Genomic DNA, 19,000 nt, shown 5'->3' with positions numbered 1-19,000 from the left:
AGTTAGGTTGCCTATTATAAAGTCATCTTGTACCAACCTTGCAGGAAAATTTAAAAGAAAAAAAAAATGGGGAGGAAATTAAATGAAGAAAGGAAGAAAAAAAAATATAAGAAAATAAAACATAAATTTAAAATCAAAAATTATTTTCTTATGTTACTTTGACCCCTCAAGATTATGAAAGTCAAAGTCAAATTAATCATTCAATTTCAGATCTAGACCAAAAATAACCCAAACATGAATAAATAGAGTATAGAAGATTCATTCTTAATCATTCACGGGATTCATATTTAATTAAAATATATATAAGTTTTTAATTGATTTTAATTATATTTGATTTTATTTTTTATTTCTTTTATAATAAAACTAGATGTAAGAAAATAATTTTTCTTGATCCGTATTTTTTCTTTTCTTAATATTTTATTTAAGTTATGTGATATGCTTCACTTTCACGTATACCTTATTCCGTGAATTAAAAGACAGTTAATTGAAGCAATTACTAGTTAACAAACTCATTTCATTTATCTAATTCTTTTATATAAAAATTAAATAATTTGAAAATATGTAAATTTATAATTAATTTTAATTATATTTGATTTTCTTTTATATTTTTTACACTAAAATCAAATGCTGGACATTATGTTTTTATTTTTATTTTCTAGCAACTAGACATATCCTAAAAGAATTTAAATTTTGTAGTATGTTTCACGTTACACATGAATCTTATGCATGCTTGTTAGCTAGTAATTGCTTCAATTAGCTGTCATTCAATTCATGGAATAAGTTCCCGCACGTTTCCACCAAGCTAAAATAAGTCAAAATTAATTTGGCTGTGTTTGGTTGCTTTATATGCTAATTGATATCATTTGGAGCAAGAAATCCCAAATCCCGCAAATGAATTCTATATGGTCAAAAGATTAACTTTGAAACTTAGCATAATTGGCTAGAATTCCAATTAATAGATACGAAATCTCGTGGCATACTAAGATCTACGATTTGATCGTTCAAAAAATCTCAGGGGATATACTAATCTTAGTTAATCTTATCTTTTAAAAGTATTCTCTATATTCTACTCTCCACCTTCTGATAAAAAATAATGTACTACTCTACACCTGCCAGTTCCAAGCCCTTTCTTACCTACCTAAAATGGACCGTCAACCTTAAATTATTTCATTCTTTGAACTGTCGTCCTAGTATAAGATCCGTACAACACATCGCTATAGCAAAAGGACGAAAGAGAAGCCAAAAGATGGGAGTTAGTGGAAGGGTTTAGTATTCTTAAACGAGTTTCAGGTATTTGCGCATGCCCTTGTTAATAGATCAAATATAGCAGACTTTCGACAATGAGAATCTTAGAACATTCAAAATTAACAAAAGCTATGAGATAAAACGCAATAGCATTTGCTGATGACACTCAGATTAGTGATGTTTCTTTTGTTACAAATATATTAATGGGTAAGAAGGGTTGTGGTTGGAGGATTTGTACATGGAAGTCGTAACGTCAAATGGGACGCCAAGGAAAAGGCTTAAAACTATAGTAAGTGCTGTAATTGTGGCAAACTTTTCATAGTTTAAGGGAAGATTTCGACAGCAATTTGGAAGTGGGATTAATAGTTAATTAGTACTTGGTTCATTTCATGCTTGTGTTCGTCAGCAAATGCCCCGTCTCAGTATCCTACGCTGCCACCTGCTACAGTGACAATCCTCCACCCTTCATGCAAAAGCTCACCTTTTCCCCCTCTATTTATAGCTCACATGCAAGCTCAATGTCTCACCAGCATTTCAGCTTTGGGTGAGTGAGAGAGCGAGCAAGGTCTTTTCCCTAATAATCAGTTGTCATCCACACTTCTTTGGAGAGAGCTGAAGGGATGGCCATGTTCACAGTTGGTCACCATCCATGGGTGTTTGCCGCTGGGATTCTAGGTATACAGGGACTATATATTATCTAGTATATATCTATAATTAGTCATTCTGTTTTTCAGCGTTACAAATATTAGAAATACTTTCTAAAATCACTGTAAAACAAATTTTTTTTCCCTTGCATGAATTGATCTTCGCTTTTGTGTCGATGTGCAGGTAACCTCATGTCATTCTTGGTGTATCTTGCTCCTATGTAAGTTATTTCTTATTATTAGATATGTTCTTATGTGATAGAAATCAATTGAGCACCAAACGATGGAAGTTTGGCCTAGACTAATTTTAATTGAAAATTTTAACTTCCTTGCAGACCGACATTTACTAGGGTTATTAAGAAGAGATCCACAGAAGGGTTTCAATCGGTTCCTTATGTTATTGCGCTGTTCAGCGCAATGCTTTGGATGTACTACGGATTGGTTAATACGAACGCATCCTTTCTCCTCTCCGTCAACGGGTTTGGTTGTTTTATAGAGATTGTTTACATCAGCATCTACCTCATTTTTGCACCAAGGCGAGCTAGGGTACTAACAAAATGAGAAAAAAGAAATAGATTTCCCTTCCCTTTTGATTAAGTTAATTACTTTTATATTTCAAATATTTTCTTAATCGAAGTCTTCATCTCCAATGGCAGATCGTAACTCTAAGGCTACTTCTTCTAATAAACCTTGGAGGATTTTGCTTGATTCTTATTGTTACCAACTTCATGGTAAAACGCCCACACCGTGTGAAAGCTGTTGGATGGGTGTGTCTCGTATTCGCTGTGAGCGTATTCGCAGCGCCTTTGAGCATTATGGCAAGTATTCTCTACGTGCATGAGATTATGCACTCCTCTTCTTTTTTTATTTTTTTTATATCTGTTTGGATTGAGAGAAATACTAAAAACAGAAAAAGAAAATTTTAATACTGCTAATCTTTATCGGTTTCCCTATAAAAGTAACTGTAAGTATACTTAATTATCTTATTCTATGAACTCTACAGAGATTGGTGATTCGAACCAAGAGCGTGGAGTTTATGCCGTTGCCTTTATCGATTTGCCTCACTCTGAGTGCAGTCGGGTGGTTCTTCTATGGCATCCTACAGATGGACATATACATTGCGGTAACTGCTCTATCTCTGAAAGATCAAATCATTTAATCTTTACATCGTTACTAAATTCTGAAGAAGTTGCTTTTTGTCCTTAAAAATTCTTTCTTTGCCAACTTAATGATTTAATAATTAATTTAAAATGCTTCTAGCAATGATTCTAGAGAACACTTCTTCACGTTTCTAACTTAAAATATTTTTATGAAAAGAATTATTTTTAAGTACTAAAAAATATTATAAATACTTTTTAAAATTAGTATCATGTATTAAGGCTCTTAATTTATTAAGCATATATGATAAAGTAACTTAATATTATAACTCTAAAATATGATAAACAACTTCGCTAAATCAATTTAGTGGTTTCATAATCTAAGTATAATTTTACTTCAGATCACTTTAAATCGTTAATGGTTAAGTACTAAGTATTAAGTTTCATGGGTCATCGTCTAAGAAAAACTATCTTAATTTCCCTTTCTGCCACTTATTTCCTACTCTAATGCTGGTTCTTTCAAAATAACAGATGCCGAACACACTGGGTTTCGTCTTTGGGTTGATTCAGATGATACTCTACGCCATGTACAGGAGCAGCACCCCCGTTACCAAAGAACAGAAGCTGCCCGAACAAGTTATCGATATTGTGAAGCTAAACACTAACTCTACTCCTGAGGTACACCCGGTGTCCACCCTGCAGCCCAATTGTGATGAAAATGAAGGCGGAAATGGTCAAAATGCGCGTAAGGAAACCGAGCATGCTGAGGAAAGCATGGAAGGATCGAACCGGGTTTGATTAGTGAAGTGCATGTGAACATCGACCGACCGACCGACGGATCGAGAGTTTGAATAATTAAGTGCATGTAAAAACTTTTAATCACTTTTAGTTATATCATATGCATGTGAAGTAATTACTAGTTTCTTTATGTTCCTGTATTTCATACCTCTGTATAAAGATGGGTCGGGAGAGTATGAGAACTACTACTGTAAGCTTATTTCCTACTATATTATGCATTAATGCTCAACTTCTCGTGCACTGAATCAAGGAGCCATGTTGATTGAGAATATATTGCTTTTTCTTTGTCCTTTTCTTCGCGATGATAATGGGATATATCTCTCATATTTGAAAACCTCCAAATTCAGAAGAAAAGCATGATTTTTTTCAAAATTTTTTATATCCTAAAGACGATGTGGGACTGAACGATTGTCGGGCATATCTAGACTGCTTTTTAAAAAGACTAGTACTAGTGTTGGATTCTTTCATGGATTTTCCAAGATATTTCTCTTAGCAAATATACAATATGTAAGTGTTGAGATTACATGACGTATGGCTAAATCTGTTGGAGGAACTATTAGGATAGCAAGATTAAAAAGATTGGGTGCTTTGTTTTTAAATATTCTCGGAGGTCGTCAGCCTCACGTAATCCGAAACTTTGCTCACTAAAGGTTTTATTGTTTAATTTGCTTTGTGATTAGCCTACAAATTAATTAAAAGACTTTAATTCTTGAGGATATGCATGGCCTGAGAAACAAGAAATGCAAGGCACAAATTTTATTGGTTTTGAGGGAAGGAGTGCTATACATAAAACATTACGTGTCTTAGACAGATAAACTTTAGATCAAAGTGCTTGAATTTGGATTAATTTCATATGTACATTCCCCAAAATTGTACCATAAAGCAAGAATCTGACAAGATTTCATGTATACATACCCAAAAATTGTAGCATAAAGATGGAATCTGTACAACTAAAGGCAAACCAATTTGAGACACGGTATGACGGTGAGTTATTCCAGCAGTGCCAAGAACATACCCTGGAGATTTTAGGGAAAGAAGGAGCTTTTCTCATTTTTGGAAATTCAAGGACATGGTTGATATAGCTAGACACAGTGATACAGATGTCTATTTTGAGAGATTATTCCCCGCAAGGCTGTACAATATTGTACATAGATTGGCTTAGAGGGAATGTCCAGGGGCAAGGAATTTAACCACTTTTTCAATTTTCCAAAACTCCTAATAGATTCGAACTAATCCTTAATTTAACATTTCAAAATATCTAATCATATGCCATACAAGTATACAACTTCGTGGCTAAATTTCAAATTTTCTCAGTATGATGAAAGGAGAAACGTGGAAGATTTTTAACTTCAAACCTTTTGGGAAATTAAAGATGTAAATACCGAGTCCACAAAGCTGATGTAATATGAAATCCATGCGCCTTCCTTTTTCAGAAAAACCAAAAACAGTGCGAGGGGATAAATAATGTGTTAGGCTGTTGGGAGGGTACGTGGACTTTCCTATCATTTTACCGTGTTTGGATTGATGTGTTAGGCGCCAGATATGCGCAAGCCAGTGACACGTCATCCTCTGCTTCCACTACTAGGAATACACAGAAACACTGAGGTACATATATTTAGGATTGGGCATGGCGGCTCCGAGTCAACTGACAAAAGTTGTTTCTTGTTTTGGGTATAACAGCAGGGCTTCCATCTTGATGCTGAGGGCTCCTGTCCGCCCTTGGATTGATTCTTTATGCAAATTGAGCAAATCTACGGCAGAGCTCTGTCCATCAAGTGCATTACACATCATAAAGTTCCTTAGTGGAATCCAAATAAACGATAGAGAAGTCTCAAACCTTCTAGGATATATCTTGAGGAGAGATTGGGAAAGTGGGTTAGGCTGCTCTAACAATGAAACCGTTACCAGTACTGGGGCTGATGGATCAAGTGGCATGCAACAACCATAGTACTACTGCGATGTCAGCCTAAGAAAAAGGATGTAAAAGCATAATTTTAAAGCTAGGAAGCTGGCCGGAGCTTCATCTGAAACTTATCCTCATCTTAATCTTGATCCGATGATGACATCCCTCATTCTAAATAAATGAAATTATTGGCCTAGTGGTAGAGCCATTTGAGATTGTCCCTTAAAAAGAAAAGAATGCAAATGAGCAGATTGGAAATTGGAGCATTATGGATGTGTTTCCTTTGATAAGATGAGGCTCACATTGAGAAAGAATATACAAGTTTTATATCAAAAACCTCTGGAACTCTTTGTATGAGTTGTACAGCTTAAACCATTTGGTGGGTGACACATCATAAAGAACCGAGGTGGGTCCCCAATAGTTTGGGGGTGTTCTCTGAATGGCACTGACAAGTAGGGTATAGGTGATGTTAGAGGGCTTCTGTTTGAGAAAAAAAAAGCTTAATATGGATAAAGAGGCTATAGCCCGGGGAAAGCTGTTTGGAATGTGATAACGTAATTGGATTTTAACAACTGGAAAGGAGAGCAAAAGATCTCACACCACCTACTGTTCTATTGATCCACCATTCTCACATGCAAACAAGACTTAATTCAATCCCCCCTCCCTATATAAATGCCCCTTCTGCATCAATCCTCAAATTGTGAGCTTGTAGAAGAAAAACCCCTCCTGCATTCTGTCCTTGCCCACCTCCCAGCTGAAGAGATGGCCTTGTTTCCCATTCACCATCCTTTGGTTTTTATCTTTGGCATCCTAGGTAGAAATTATTACAGTCTCTCTCTTTTGCCACCTTATCCTCCTCCTCCTCTTCTTCCTCTTTAATTTTTCTCATCTTCATCTTCTAGTATGTCGGTAATCTCGCGGCCATACCCGAAAATAAAAGAATCTACCTTTCGTAGCATAACCCGAATTGAATTTCTGAAGAGACCATGCATACATTCATACTCACATGTTTTAGGCTTGATAATTGAGTTGATGATGTTTTTACTTTAATTTTAGAATTATACTTGTATGTTTTGAGGTAGTGCAATGTAGCAAGGGGTAACGGTCATGCTATTCATAAAGAACTAATTGTTTTTTCTCCTTTTCCATTAATTTATTTGCAGGTAACCTCATCTCATTCATGGTGTACCTTGCTCCACTGTAAGTCCTTTACTTCGATTCTTCTTTAATGATCTTCGAGGTTTCTTTACACGATCAAAGATAATTTACACATAAGAATGACAATCCCTTCTTTAATTTTCGCCGCAGGCCGACTTTCTACCAAATTTACAAAAGGAAATCCACTGAAGGGTTTCAGTCTGTTCCCTACGTGGTTGCATTATTCAGTTCTATGCTTTGGATATACTATGCCTTCCTTGACACTGATGCTAGCCTTCTCATCACCATCAACTCCGTTGGCTGCGTCATTGAGACCAGCTACATTGTTATGTTCCTTGTGTATGCACCGAAGAAGGCTAGGGTATTAGCAACAACCTTTCTTTTCTTTCTTTTTTATTTATTTATTTATTTATTCGAAGTTTATTTTTACAAGAATATTATACATATATTCCAAATATTTGCAGATCACGACTGTGAAACTCGTTTTTCTAATGAATATCTGCGGATTCGGTTCCATCCTGCTCCTAACCCTCCTCCTAGCTAAAGGCGCTAACCGTGTCCGTATTGTTGGATGGGTTTGTCTCGTGTTCTCGCTTAGCGTTTTCCTTGCACCCCTTTGCATCATGGTGAGTATATTATGGCTTCTCCTTGAAGAAATTTGTCCATTTTTCTTATAATATAATCATTTTTCATACCCATTTTATCATTTTTATCTGCAGAGACAAGTTATCCGAACCAAGAGCGTTGAGTACATGCCATTTCTTCTATCTTTTTTCCTCACATTGAGTGCTGTAATGTGGTTCTTTTATGGTCTGATGCTCAAAGACTTTTACATTGCTGTGAGTACTCTAACCCTCCATTAATATTCCTTACTAATTACCTACATCAAATTTTAGTATTCCAATATTATTTCTCTCTTTACCTCAACAGGGTCCAAACATCCTGGGCTTCTTCTTCGGGATTGTTCAGATGGTCCTCTACTTAATCTACAGAAACGGGAAGAAAGTTCTGGAAAACGAGAAATTGCCCGAACTATCCGAACAAATCATTGACGTTGTGAAGCTTAGCACAATGGTGTGCGCAGAAGTGAACCTAACTAACCAGCAGCACAGCAATGAAGGACATGGCACCACAGAGAAACAAGGCCTTGAAGTCATAGTTGCTCTGTAATAAAACAAAGGCTTCCCACGTAGCTACGGTTTTAATTTCATTCGATATGCATGGCCTTGCGACATGGCCATGTTAATTAGTAGTCTCTTTTCTGTTTTATGTGTGTGTGTCCCTCTAAATCTCCATCTGTATCTTGTGTAATTGGCGATGATCATATGGTGTCTTTATCGTATGTAACTAATGATTATTTATTATCATCATTATATTAAATTGTTGGGTGTTATGAGAAATATTGAGGGTGATTGTCCATTATATTATTATATCTTTCTTCTTTCAGTGGGTTCCTTTGGGTGATGCAATGAGAGAAGTTTATCTCCTTTGCTAAATGATTGACGTCGTCTTTGGGCTTTGATCATAAAGAAAGAATCATCCTTTATGACCAGGTATTCCACATTATGGGTAGCCAATAACAATTCGGCACCTCATGGGGATGAGGTTGATTAATTGATGATATGACCCTTCCCTCTCTCATCCATGCAAAACAATTGAGAAAAGCGTGGTTCACGTAGACGTGTTTGAACCATGTCTTCTGAATTAACGGAAAGGTGTTCTCAAACATTTGAAAAGGAGTAAAGAACAAAGGGCCAAAAAACTCTATAATGCATGTGTTAAAGATTTAATAATCATGAGCTAGCTTTCTATCTTTCCCACATACCATGTCTATCTATAGAAAACGAAATAAAGGGGCGTTTGGTTCATAAGAATTGGGACACAAAGATAGGTTCTGCATGACCTTCAATCATAGGAGGGTTTAGTAAATTTATAAAATAATACTTATGTTCCTTTCACTAGAATTTAAGCTCCATGTGTCCCTTTTTTTTTTTGGTTTGAGGCTTAAGGAAATAAATGATGCAGGAGTGGGGTTTTTTGGTACTCCATGACCCATGGAAGTACTAAAATTGGAAAATATGCAAAAGAATAATCAATCATGTGGTAATCATATGGTATTATTGGTAGGTCAAAATGGAAGAATGAAAATGAATATTCTATTATTATTCTTATTACCTTTAGAATGTGATTCACATTTAGAATTTGAATTGGTGATTAATCAAAACCCCAAGTCTCTCTTTGACTTTGAGGTTTAAGAAGAAATAAACCATGTTTCTACTACTTCTTCATGTGTCTTTATTTGATTGCTCAAAATGGATCCTTATTCCTATTTTTTTTTAATTCATAGGCCTAATGATCTCCTAGATAAGGTAAGCGGTCACTAATTAAAGACTTAAATTTAATTAAATTACACCTCTAATCTATACTCTTCGGTTTGAAAAACCTTCTTTGGAGGAAATAAACAAAGGGTGAGTTCAAACCAAGTTTATGATGCCACATGTAATAAGTGAACAATTTATATGGAGCTAATCAATTAGATAATGACAGACTCAATAATTTTTCATAAAAATATTAATATCGTGTCGTGATCCCTACGTACAAATCTAATAATCTTTCTTTCCTAAAAAGCTTTGATGTCGGGATTACGGGTCAAGTGGGAGAACCTAATCAATTACTTTACCAAATGCCATGGGATTAACGATGCGGACACACACATTAGAATAATATTGTAGGTTCATGGAGGAAATTAATTAATAATATCATCACTAAGTGTCATAATCAAACAACTTAATAGGAAGAGTCTAACAAAAAGTGAAAAAGTGAATTGAATAATTCTAGTTTTCAAACCAATCTACTTGTGGGGTAGTAATGAATCTTCACCTTAGCATGTTGAGAATGGGGTTTTCCAGAAACTGAACGAGTTTTATCCACTAATTGGGCATGGTAGAGAAGCATGTGAGCCTGTTACCATACCAAACGGAGAAAATGGCTCACTAAACTCAAAATAATGGAAAGCGTTGAGATTCTGTCTCTAGTGTCAAATGACTGGAAAGTTTGTATCGAGTGGAACTGTGGCCCACCATATCATCAGTATTGCTAGGCAGATGAGTGACAACGATGAAATTATAGGATATTCTTCTTTATGGTTTTGGAAATTATCTTAACATACTTTAGAAATATTATTCTTCACATTTGAAGTATATAAAATAAATAAATGAATATTAGAAGTTGATTAGATATCATTGCCTCATTCATGAAGTGAAATGATTGAGTCCAAAAGTTAATGGAATTGCTGAGAGCAGGGTGACATAGGGATGGCTGGGAGTGTGTGAAACTTTTATTTGTTGTTGCAAATTAACCTTTTTGGTGACGATTAAAGGGTGTTTGGTTAGGTTGATTTGACTCATGAGAAATAAAGGGTTTCAAAAAACAAAAAAGTTTCCAGAAAACAACATTTAAACAGTTGTTTTTAATCATTCATTTATGAAAAATAAAGTATTTTCAAAAAATATCTTTTAATTATTTTTATTTAATTTTTAAGATTTGGTTTCTAAAAAATAATTATATAAAATATAAAGTATAATTAAAAATTATTTTAAAAATATATTAAAGAAAACTTTTTAAAAACCATTTTCAAAATAATTATCAAATAAAATCTTATTTTTTTTTATAATTTATTCTTTATAAAAGAATATTATATACTTATGTGGAATTCAAAAGCTTCTAGAGTATTCCTTATATTTTTAATTATTATTTATAACATGTTTAAAAAATGAATTATTAAATTATTAAGACAAAAAAACAACCGAAAATATTTTAAATTTGAATTAGAAAAATGCAAAAAAATAAATAAATTAAATTAAAATACTTTTCAAATAAAGTTGTAAGTTAATTTTTTAATTTACGTATCTATTTAAATAATTTATTAAAAGAAAATAAAATTAAAAATAGAGGTCAATATAAATGTTGGACAAACGTTACTTCGCTTTAATGTGGATTTTGTCTTATAGGTAAGAGATTTCCTACGTGATAGAATTTTGTAATTAAACAAACAAATCAAGTTGGTTAGATGTCATTACCTCATTCATGAAGTAAGAATGATCGTGTCCGAAAGGCTAATGGAATTGATGAGGACAGTGGGAGATGAGATCGGTGGGACGTAGTGAAACTTTTATTTGTGGCTGACAATTAACCATTTGGATGACGATTAAAAGGAGTTCAGGCTCGGTTTGATTTGATTGATAAGAAATAAAGGGTCTGAAATAAGTTTTCAGAAAAAAATAATTTATAATAAATTTTCGTTATTTTTAAGAGTAAAATTCTGCATTGGAATTCAAATATTAGTTGTCTTCATAACTTATGCTCTTTGATTGTATAAGTTGTTTCTGAAACCATTTTTTTAAGAGTGGTTTTTGAAAATCATTTTTTAAAATTATTATATAATATTTTATAAAATGAAAATATGTTAAAACCTAAAATATATTTTTAATATTTTAAAATATGTTAAAATCAATTTTATATCTAATATTTTATTTCTAATCATTTTATATATTTTAAAAAATAATAATTATTAAAAAACAAGTAAAAATAATAAAAAATAATTAAAACATGTTATTTGTAAATTGTTGTTTAGAGTTCTTAAAAAATAAAAATATAAAGCAATTTTCAACTGTCAAATATGTTTTTTAATTTTTTGTTATAAAAAATGAAAAATTATTCTCAAATATAATTGTTATACAAATCCTATATGTCCACGTAGAATTTTAAATCTTTAATTTTTTTAGTTATTACTCATAACATGCTACCCAAAACGCATATGAAATTGTTAAAATACTTCAAATTTATTCAAAATAGTAATCTATCCATCATCTTTTTCAAATAAAAAAAAATTAAAAATATTTATAAAATCAGACTATAAATAAAGTCATAAGTTATTTTTTTAAGTTATATATCTATATAAGTAATTTTATTGAAAATAAATAAAATTAAAAATAGAGCTTAATATAAAAGTTAGACAAATATTTATTCTCTTTAATCTATATTTTGTGTTAGATATAGGTAAGATTATTTCCTATACGATATAACTTTTGAATTAAACAAATAAATCATTACCAAAAGTTGAAGATATCATTACCTCATGAAATAAAATTATTGTCTGAAAAGCTAAAAGAATTGATGAGGGCAGCGTGAGATGAGATGGTGGGAGTACGTGAAACATTTATTAGTGGTTGAAATTTTACCTTTTGATGACGAATAAAAGGAACTTAAAATTTAACCTTTTGATGACGAATAAAGGGAACGTAGGCTCAGTTTGATTTGACTCATGAGGATTTAAGGGTCTCAAATAAGTTTTGAGAAAAATAATTACTAGTAATCAATTTTTTAGTTTTGTCAATTCATTTATATTTTTAATTATTACTTGTATCATTCCAAAAAAAAAAAAAACACATCAAATTATAAAAACATCCACAAACAACCCAAATTTGTTCCAAAAAATAACCTACCAATCATTTTTTTTAATGAAATTAAAATTAAAAAATTAGGCAAATATTACTTTTCTATTATTTTTTAAAAAGTATACCTTATGATTTAAGCTATTTTAACTTCTTCTAGCTGATACATGCCCCAAACAAAAAGCCTTTTTGGAAATGCTTGAAAATTATGGTGATAGGATGAGACACGCAAGAAAAGAATGTGTTAGCTATGGATGTTGGGGCCAATATATTTATACATCAGGTGGCTCTATCGACTCCTTTGGCCATACACACTAGAAACTTTGGATTCGAAATATTGTTACTTATGGGCCTCATCCATTCGTACTGGGTTTAGATCGTATAGAAAGATAGATAAGTATAAGCACCTTTTAGCGTGGATTCCACTTTGTTCTATAGCTAATGTACTACCCAATCCCACCAGAGAAGGGTGTTAAGGTTCTCATCCCAAGTGAGAAATTTAGCTATGAAGCTGGATCCAGACTTGGAATTCAAACGAATTCGGAGCTTTAGTTTTAGTCATGACAGTGTTGGAAGGCTCACAAATTTAAGGAATATGATTCAAAGGTGGTGTAAAGATCAAGGATATGTTTGGTTCCATAAAATTTGAGGGAAAATGGAAGGGAAAGAAAATATAAAGGAAAAGTAGAAGGAAAGAAAAAGTTAAGAAAAATAAAAAATAGATTAAAAGTCGATATATTATTTTTTTTTGTTACTTCAAACTTATTTTATTTATTTTAACTCATCAATACAATAATTAAATAATTTAAAAATATATAAGTTTTTAATTAGTTTTAATTATATTTTATTTTCTTTTATATTTTTCAAATGACGATCTGAAAAAATCATTTTCCTTTGCATTTTTTTTTTTAATATTTTCTGGAAATCAAATATAACCTAAACAAAGGTGCTGTGTGAAAGGGAAAGTCATGAGAAATAAAGTGACTTTTGGCCAAGATCTAGACACAGAGGCAACATTTTCATTGAAAAGGGTCATTGCCATTAGGCACCAAAACACCATGCATTTGCTTCGTGCTTTTCACGATTTAAAAGATGGGTCACTTCCACGATGCACTCAAACACCATGGATTTGCTTTGAGCTTTTCATCATGCAAAAAAAGGGAAAATTTGTGGTTGAAGCTTCTGTGATTATAATCATTAAACCAACAATTGACTTGAAAGCTTAAGTAGTTGAGTATTGATCAGAAGATAAAAGTAAGCTAACAATTGATCGGAAAATAAAGGTAAACTAACAATTGACTCAAAAGCTTAAGTGGTTAGGTGTCGATCAGAAAATAAAGAAACAATGAACTAATGACCTTCCGAAAAACAAGGCTTTAGTCCAAATGTTTAAGTTGTTGGATAACAAAGAATAAATAATGTGTGTGGAGGGGAATTGGGATATAGCTTTGACATCGTTGTACATCCCATCAAAAAACCTTAAAAAAATAGTCATAATCCAAACATTAGTCGGCACCTGATTCAATGTAAGGCTTAAACTTATTTAACAGTGATTTTAAAAAATATTTCTACCATTTTTAACACTTAAAAACAATTCTTTTGGTAAAAGTTTTTAAATATAATCACCATCAAATGGATTCTTGATCAAACTAGTCATAGAATGACTAGCCCGGTTTTCAGGTCTGAGCCTAACTCTCCAACCTGATTGTTTCCCTTTTTGGTCCATCTGTCAGTGCATACTTGTTTTCATCACAGCAAGTTCACGGTTTATTTTTCCTCCCCTTGGCTTCCTCTCTTTGAGCTCTCACTCTGACTCAGCATCAGGAATTTCCACGTAAAAGGGGAAGACACCACCCCAGTCAAGTTTGTTCATCTATCTGAGAAACAGATTGACATAGTAGTAGATTCAGTATACTAAGGCAAAGTACTTGCAGTTGGAACCAAAGAAAAAGGATAGAACAATTGAACTTGAAACTCATTGTTATAAAAAGCCAAAGGTTTAAGTACAACTAAACCTACTTCAGCTTCATTTTTTAGTTACCTATAACAATGGTCTTTTTTCAAGACTTACAAAAAGAATGGAACTTATCCCTATAAATTAATACCCTACAGATATCCGAATATTTAAGTACAACTCAGCCTGCTTCGTTCGAGAGTGAAGCAGTTCTAATTTCTAAAAGGTTCTAACCATAGTTTCCGGGACTAAGAGAAAGAATGGCATAATTTGTTAAGAATAATTCAACCTGCTTCATTGCTGAGTAACTTGAATGGTTTTAACGATAGTCTTCCGAGACTTGCAGAAAGAATGGAGACGCTTTTCATCCACTATGCCAAAACTGGAAAGTTTGACCCCGTACTGCTCCAATCTGCGGATGTCTCGTGGAATAGGCGATTGCAAATTCCCATCCCACCAAGCAGGAGCTAGAAGTGGTGTCAGAGCACATTGTTTGGGTTGGCTGGGGCAACTCAAGGGGCCTGCAAATCTGTTCCATACATGTCCCCAACCAACTTGATGGTGCAAGCCTTCCCTCAACAAGTTACTTTGAAAACTGCTGAAGAACGAAAATTTTGAAGCAGTTGCATCGTTCTCTTCTGAAAAAAACAATGGAATAGTATAAATTGGAAAATTGAAAAATCAAGCGAGATTTTTTAAAGTAATGCAGCAGCACTGAATGGTGTAAGCATACCAAGTTGGTGAGCTGCTGCCAGTGCTGCAATTAGCTGCGCATAGGTAGTTCCAACACGCCTTTGGGCGCCTGAAACAACAGCATGTTTAGCCAGTGAAGCAAGAAAGAAGTCCACAAATGCAACCCACCTAGGTGCTGATCCCCAATCTTTCACCCTAAACTCTGACTGGTGCAGATCATTTACTTTTCCCCTTGAAATTTTTCCACTGAAAAGATTGTAGTCAAAATGAACAACCTGGCCATGTAAAACAGGATTTGCCACACAATGAAAAACGGTTTAATAGTGCACATAACTTGCTTTTGCATATTTTAGACATGGAGGTTTAAGTGGTGAACCATGAAGAATATAAGCTGTTAAACAAGCAATTTACCTCAGAAAATTCCTTCAGTTTTGGTGTAATGTCTTTAATAAGAGAAGGTGTATCTGAGACCAAAACCACACGAGGCCTTGGCACTTTTAGGTGATTACTGAACAGGGTCTTCTGAATGCAACTTAATGCTGAATTTACTGCTCTTGGAGACCTAAAAATCAATCATCCAGAGGCTTGTGTTACCAAACATTGACATCTCATAAAGATCTTGAAGTAATCAGGAGATGTTGAGATAAATTACTTGTTCATCAGCATGCGCATGTGTAATGTAATATGAGGATCCGGACCTCCCCTAAGGGTCCAATTCACAGCTTCTTGGACATTTTCTGAAGGAGATATGATAGCTCTCATCAGCTCTCCAAATGTATTAGGCCTAGATTGAAGATACCCTGGTTTCCCAAATAATGTAGAAGCAGCCTTCCTCATCTGAGGATGTATGTTCTTCAAGAAAAACTGAGCTGCCACAGCATCAGTTGTACCTTTGAACCTGCCATTAGAATTCTCATACTCAATGATGATACCTGACACATAGTGATGGGTAAATCAATAAAAAAATATGTAATATGGTCAGTTTACCATATGATCGGCTGTTTCCATTTTCTCCAATTACTGCAAAGGACATTTGTTTCTGTAGGCTTCTCAAAATCATCTGTCCTCATAACCAGATGCCTTCCATACTTACCAACACAGTCATTTCGTCTCCAGAGATGCTTCACTTCATTCATAGTAAAGGAAAGGTCTGTGTATGAAATGTAGTTTTGAAATGGATATTTGCCCCTGAAATAAGGAAGCAGATCAATAATTAGAACACAGATAAAATTATTGCCAAGTCAAATTCCACTATGACTGGTCTAAACTCTAATATATAGTTATTTCATAAAAGGGTATTTTGGTAATAGATAAAGCAGGTCATTAGTTTCACTGCCAAAAAAGTTTTTAAGAGCAATCAACTGGAATCACCAATATGGCAGTGGAACAAACAAATCCAGGTTGAAGTGATAGTATGACCAATTTAAATTTGTTCTAGTAAAAAAGGAAAGGCAGGAGGGAGAACCAATATGCCTGGTTTGCCCGATGATGAGTGAACGGTTTAACATAATACTCAATGCCGCAGAGGTTAAGATCTTGTACATTTCATTCCCAAAACCTGCCTGTGATGCTTTACCAATCACAAAACCTTGTTTGCAAAACTGCTCAGGTGGGAGCTCTCGGACTCTAGAAGCTCCTGAAATAGAAATCAAACAAATGAACATCTGACACTCCAAACTATATATGAGTTGAAACAAACAGTAGAAGCGAAATCAACTAATACTGGAAAAATTCCAAGGATTTCCCAGCACAGAAACAAAGCAGAACACAGACATGGAAAAGGGAAAAGCAAATTGAGGGGCACACAAATTCTCAGTTTTTAATCTGCTTTTCTAATATAAAAGCCACAATTGCTTACAGACACAACAAAGATTCTCTTAATGGAACCAGAGAAGTTGGTGTCTGTGGTTCATGAGATCCAGCTTCGTAAAAGCCCAGATATCGGGAGGGCGAAATTTTTTGTACAAAATTGTTCTTTTTGCAGGTGAAACTAAAGATTAGCATCCATATATCCTAATGCCAATGGGGGGCTGACTTAATTGAAACTCAAAATAAGGAAGATTGATGAAATTCAAGGCTTCAATGCAATGATTCATTAGCTATCTCTTTCAAAAAAATAAAATGACAAACAAAAAAAGAAAAAAAATGAATGTAGAGAAATAAAGAGTCGATGGATGGGTTATTGATGACAGCAGTAATGCACATTGCCCACCACTCTCAAGCTAATGTGGGAAAACAACAGATAAAACAAACAGAGGTTTCAAGAATAGAAGTACACGTCAAAATGCATTCAAGGTGATCTAGTCACATGACAGGTCAATAATCACTCCCATAATGAGAAGTATGATATGATCAAGGACGAGGAGCTTCAAGCAACAGAGGAAAACAAACAATGAACAACTTAATGGTGAAATACAATTCATCTGAACCCATACACAGTTGTTGCATGAATTGATTTCATCCAACAAAACTTATTCAGTCACTTGGAAATTTTGAATTACAATCTACAAGGTTCAGTACAACCAAAATTAACAGTAATGCATATGTATGTATGCAGTCTATAACAGTCACTAATCTTCACAAGCAGAAACAAATGCATCTGACAAAGGATTATATGAGAAAAGTTCAACGATTCAAACCTGAAAGTAATACAATGAACAATATCATCTAGATCTTCAAAATCCCCACAAATTATGAATCAAATCAACTAGCATTTTAAGCTAGGGGCAATTCATAAGCAACAGTTATTGAACCATGCCACTATGCAAATGTGATTGTAATTTATTTTGGAACAAAAATAAATTCATAATTTTTAATCCTAAATAGTTGATCATGGTCTCTCCAGTCTCTACTCGACCGAACCTAAGAGAAAAATAACAAGAAAAAAAAGGCATTAAAATTTCCCCCTTTTTTCCTCGGTTTTCTAAGTAACCAACCAGACAGAAACAAAATTCCAGAAAACAAACCGTGCAAAGCGAAATGATCTCGAATCAACCGCCTAACTTTGAGGCTTTCCTTCCAAGACACGTGCCCAAACGCCTCCCCCATTTCTTCCACTGTCGCGCACGGAAGCTCCTTCTGCATTTTGCGGCGCTGAATTTCCGCCGAGCCTTTGGTCGGAGAAGTTGAGTTCGCACTCTGGACATCTTCAGTCGGAATCTCCGGAGACGCCACCGGAAGGCTGGTCTCCAGCAAAGTTCCTGGAAAACTGAGCTCCGGCGAAGGCACAACGGCAGTAAGGCTGAGGAGTAAGAGAGTGTAGAAGGTGAGAATCGTACAGCAGAGGAGGAGTCCCAGTACGGAGAGACGACGCCTTCGAGGGGCGGTGGATCTCATCATCAGAGGACTGAGAATCCAAGAAAGACCTGAGCTCCGAGCAGAATCAGATTCCATCGCTGGTTTGGAGTTTTATAGCTGATGGGGTTTTATGGGTTCGAAGCTTCTTAATACCCGACAGGGAGCCTTAGGACATACATTCGAGATTTCCGCAAGGAGATATAAAAAAGATTTTTGGATATCTATATGTTTTTCTTTCATGTCTTTTTTTTTTCTCTCTCTCTCTCTCAATATTATATATTTCTTCTTTTCTGTACATGGATTTAAGGGTGAGGGAAAGGATACAATGCTGAAAAAGGAAGAAAAGTAAAAGAGGAAAAATTAAGAAGGTATGTTCCCTTCAATTTATTTTCTTTTTTGAATTCTTAAATAAATGTGTTATATATATATATATATAATATTTACCAAATAATTATTCCACTCTAAATTTATAAAAAAAAATTAAAAAATTATCAAACATTTAATCTTTATAAGAAAGAAAATTCAAGCATTCTACACCTCTTAAAGTTCAAGTGTATTTGTTTATCAAAAACACAAAATAATAATCAAAATAACTATACATTTAAAAAAATCATTATCGATCTAAATCTAAATCTAAATCCCTCTTGTTTGTGTATAAGATTTAGAAATAAAAAAACCAAATAAAAAAAGACGACATATTCAAACAACCTTAATAATTGAAATTCTATTATAAGGCTCATTTAAATATATGGCTTTTG

General features: G+C 33.9%; 3 protein-coding genes across 5 annotated transcripts; 2 read left to right on the top strand and 1 right to left on the bottom strand.

Annotated features, from left to right (window-relative positions):
• The first annotated feature begins 1,760 nt into the window (after positions 1–1,760).
• Positions 1,761–4,024, top strand: LOC117905020 (bidirectional sugar transporter SWEET12-like). The gene is made up of 6 exons (XM_034817878.1): positions 1,761–1,920; positions 2,074–2,110; positions 2,225–2,435; positions 2,546–2,707; positions 2,893–3,012; positions 3,518–4,024. The coding sequence occupies exons 1-6, from the start codon at positions 1,866–1,868 to the stop codon at positions 3,782–3,784; spliced, it is 852 nt and encodes a 283-aa protein (XP_034673769.1). The 5' UTR covers positions 1,761–1,865; the 3' UTR covers positions 3,785–4,024.
• Positions 4,025–6,378: 2,354 nt separating this feature from the next.
• Positions 6,379–8,245, top strand: LOC117904882 (bidirectional sugar transporter SWEET14-like). The gene is made up of 6 exons (XM_034817689.1): positions 6,379–6,501; positions 6,851–6,887; positions 6,996–7,206; positions 7,310–7,471; positions 7,565–7,684; positions 7,776–8,245. Exons 1-6 carry the CDS (start codon positions 6,450–6,452, stop codon positions 8,013–8,015), a joined length of 822 nt encoding a protein of 273 aa, XP_034673580.1. The 5' UTR covers positions 6,379–6,449; the 3' UTR covers positions 8,016–8,245.
• A 5,356-nt stretch (positions 8,246–13,601) lies between these two features.
• On the bottom strand, positions 13,602–18,435 carry LOC117934469. Of its 3 annotated transcripts, none has more exons than XM_034856168.1 (8): positions 17,912–18,434; positions 16,419–16,581; positions 15,933–16,133; positions 15,598–15,843; positions 15,357–15,507; positions 14,986–15,220; positions 14,542–14,890; positions 13,602–14,175 (listed from the first exon to the last, which is right to left on the bottom strand). In XM_034856168.1, the coding sequence occupies exons 1-7, from the start codon at positions 18,336–18,338 to the stop codon at positions 14,547–14,549; spliced, it is 1,767 nt and encodes a 588-aa protein (XP_034712059.1). In that variant the 5' UTR covers positions 18,339–18,434; the 3' UTR covers positions 13,602–14,175; positions 14,542–14,546. The 3 variants fall into 3 exon arrangements, with proteins under 3 accessions (XP_034712059.1, XP_034712057.1, XP_034712060.1); XM_034856169.1 differs by lacking the exon at positions 13,602–14,175 and having other exon boundaries at positions 14,865–14,890; positions 14,986–15,054; positions 15,114–15,220; positions 17,912–18,435; XM_034856166.1 differs by lacking the exon at positions 13,602–14,175 and having other exon boundaries at positions 14,253–14,890.
• Positions 18,436–19,000: the final 565 nt, after the last annotated feature.

Source organism: Vitis riparia, chromosome 17, assembly GCF_004353265.1.
Source record: "Vitis riparia cultivar Riparia Gloire de Montpellier isolate 1030 chromosome 17, EGFV_Vit.rip_1.0, whole genome shotgun sequence".
In the NCBI taxonomy this organism is placed as follows: Eukaryota; Viridiplantae; Streptophyta; class Magnoliopsida; order Vitales; family Vitaceae; genus Vitis; species Vitis riparia.
This window is presented reverse-complemented; position numbering and strand designations above follow the sequence as displayed.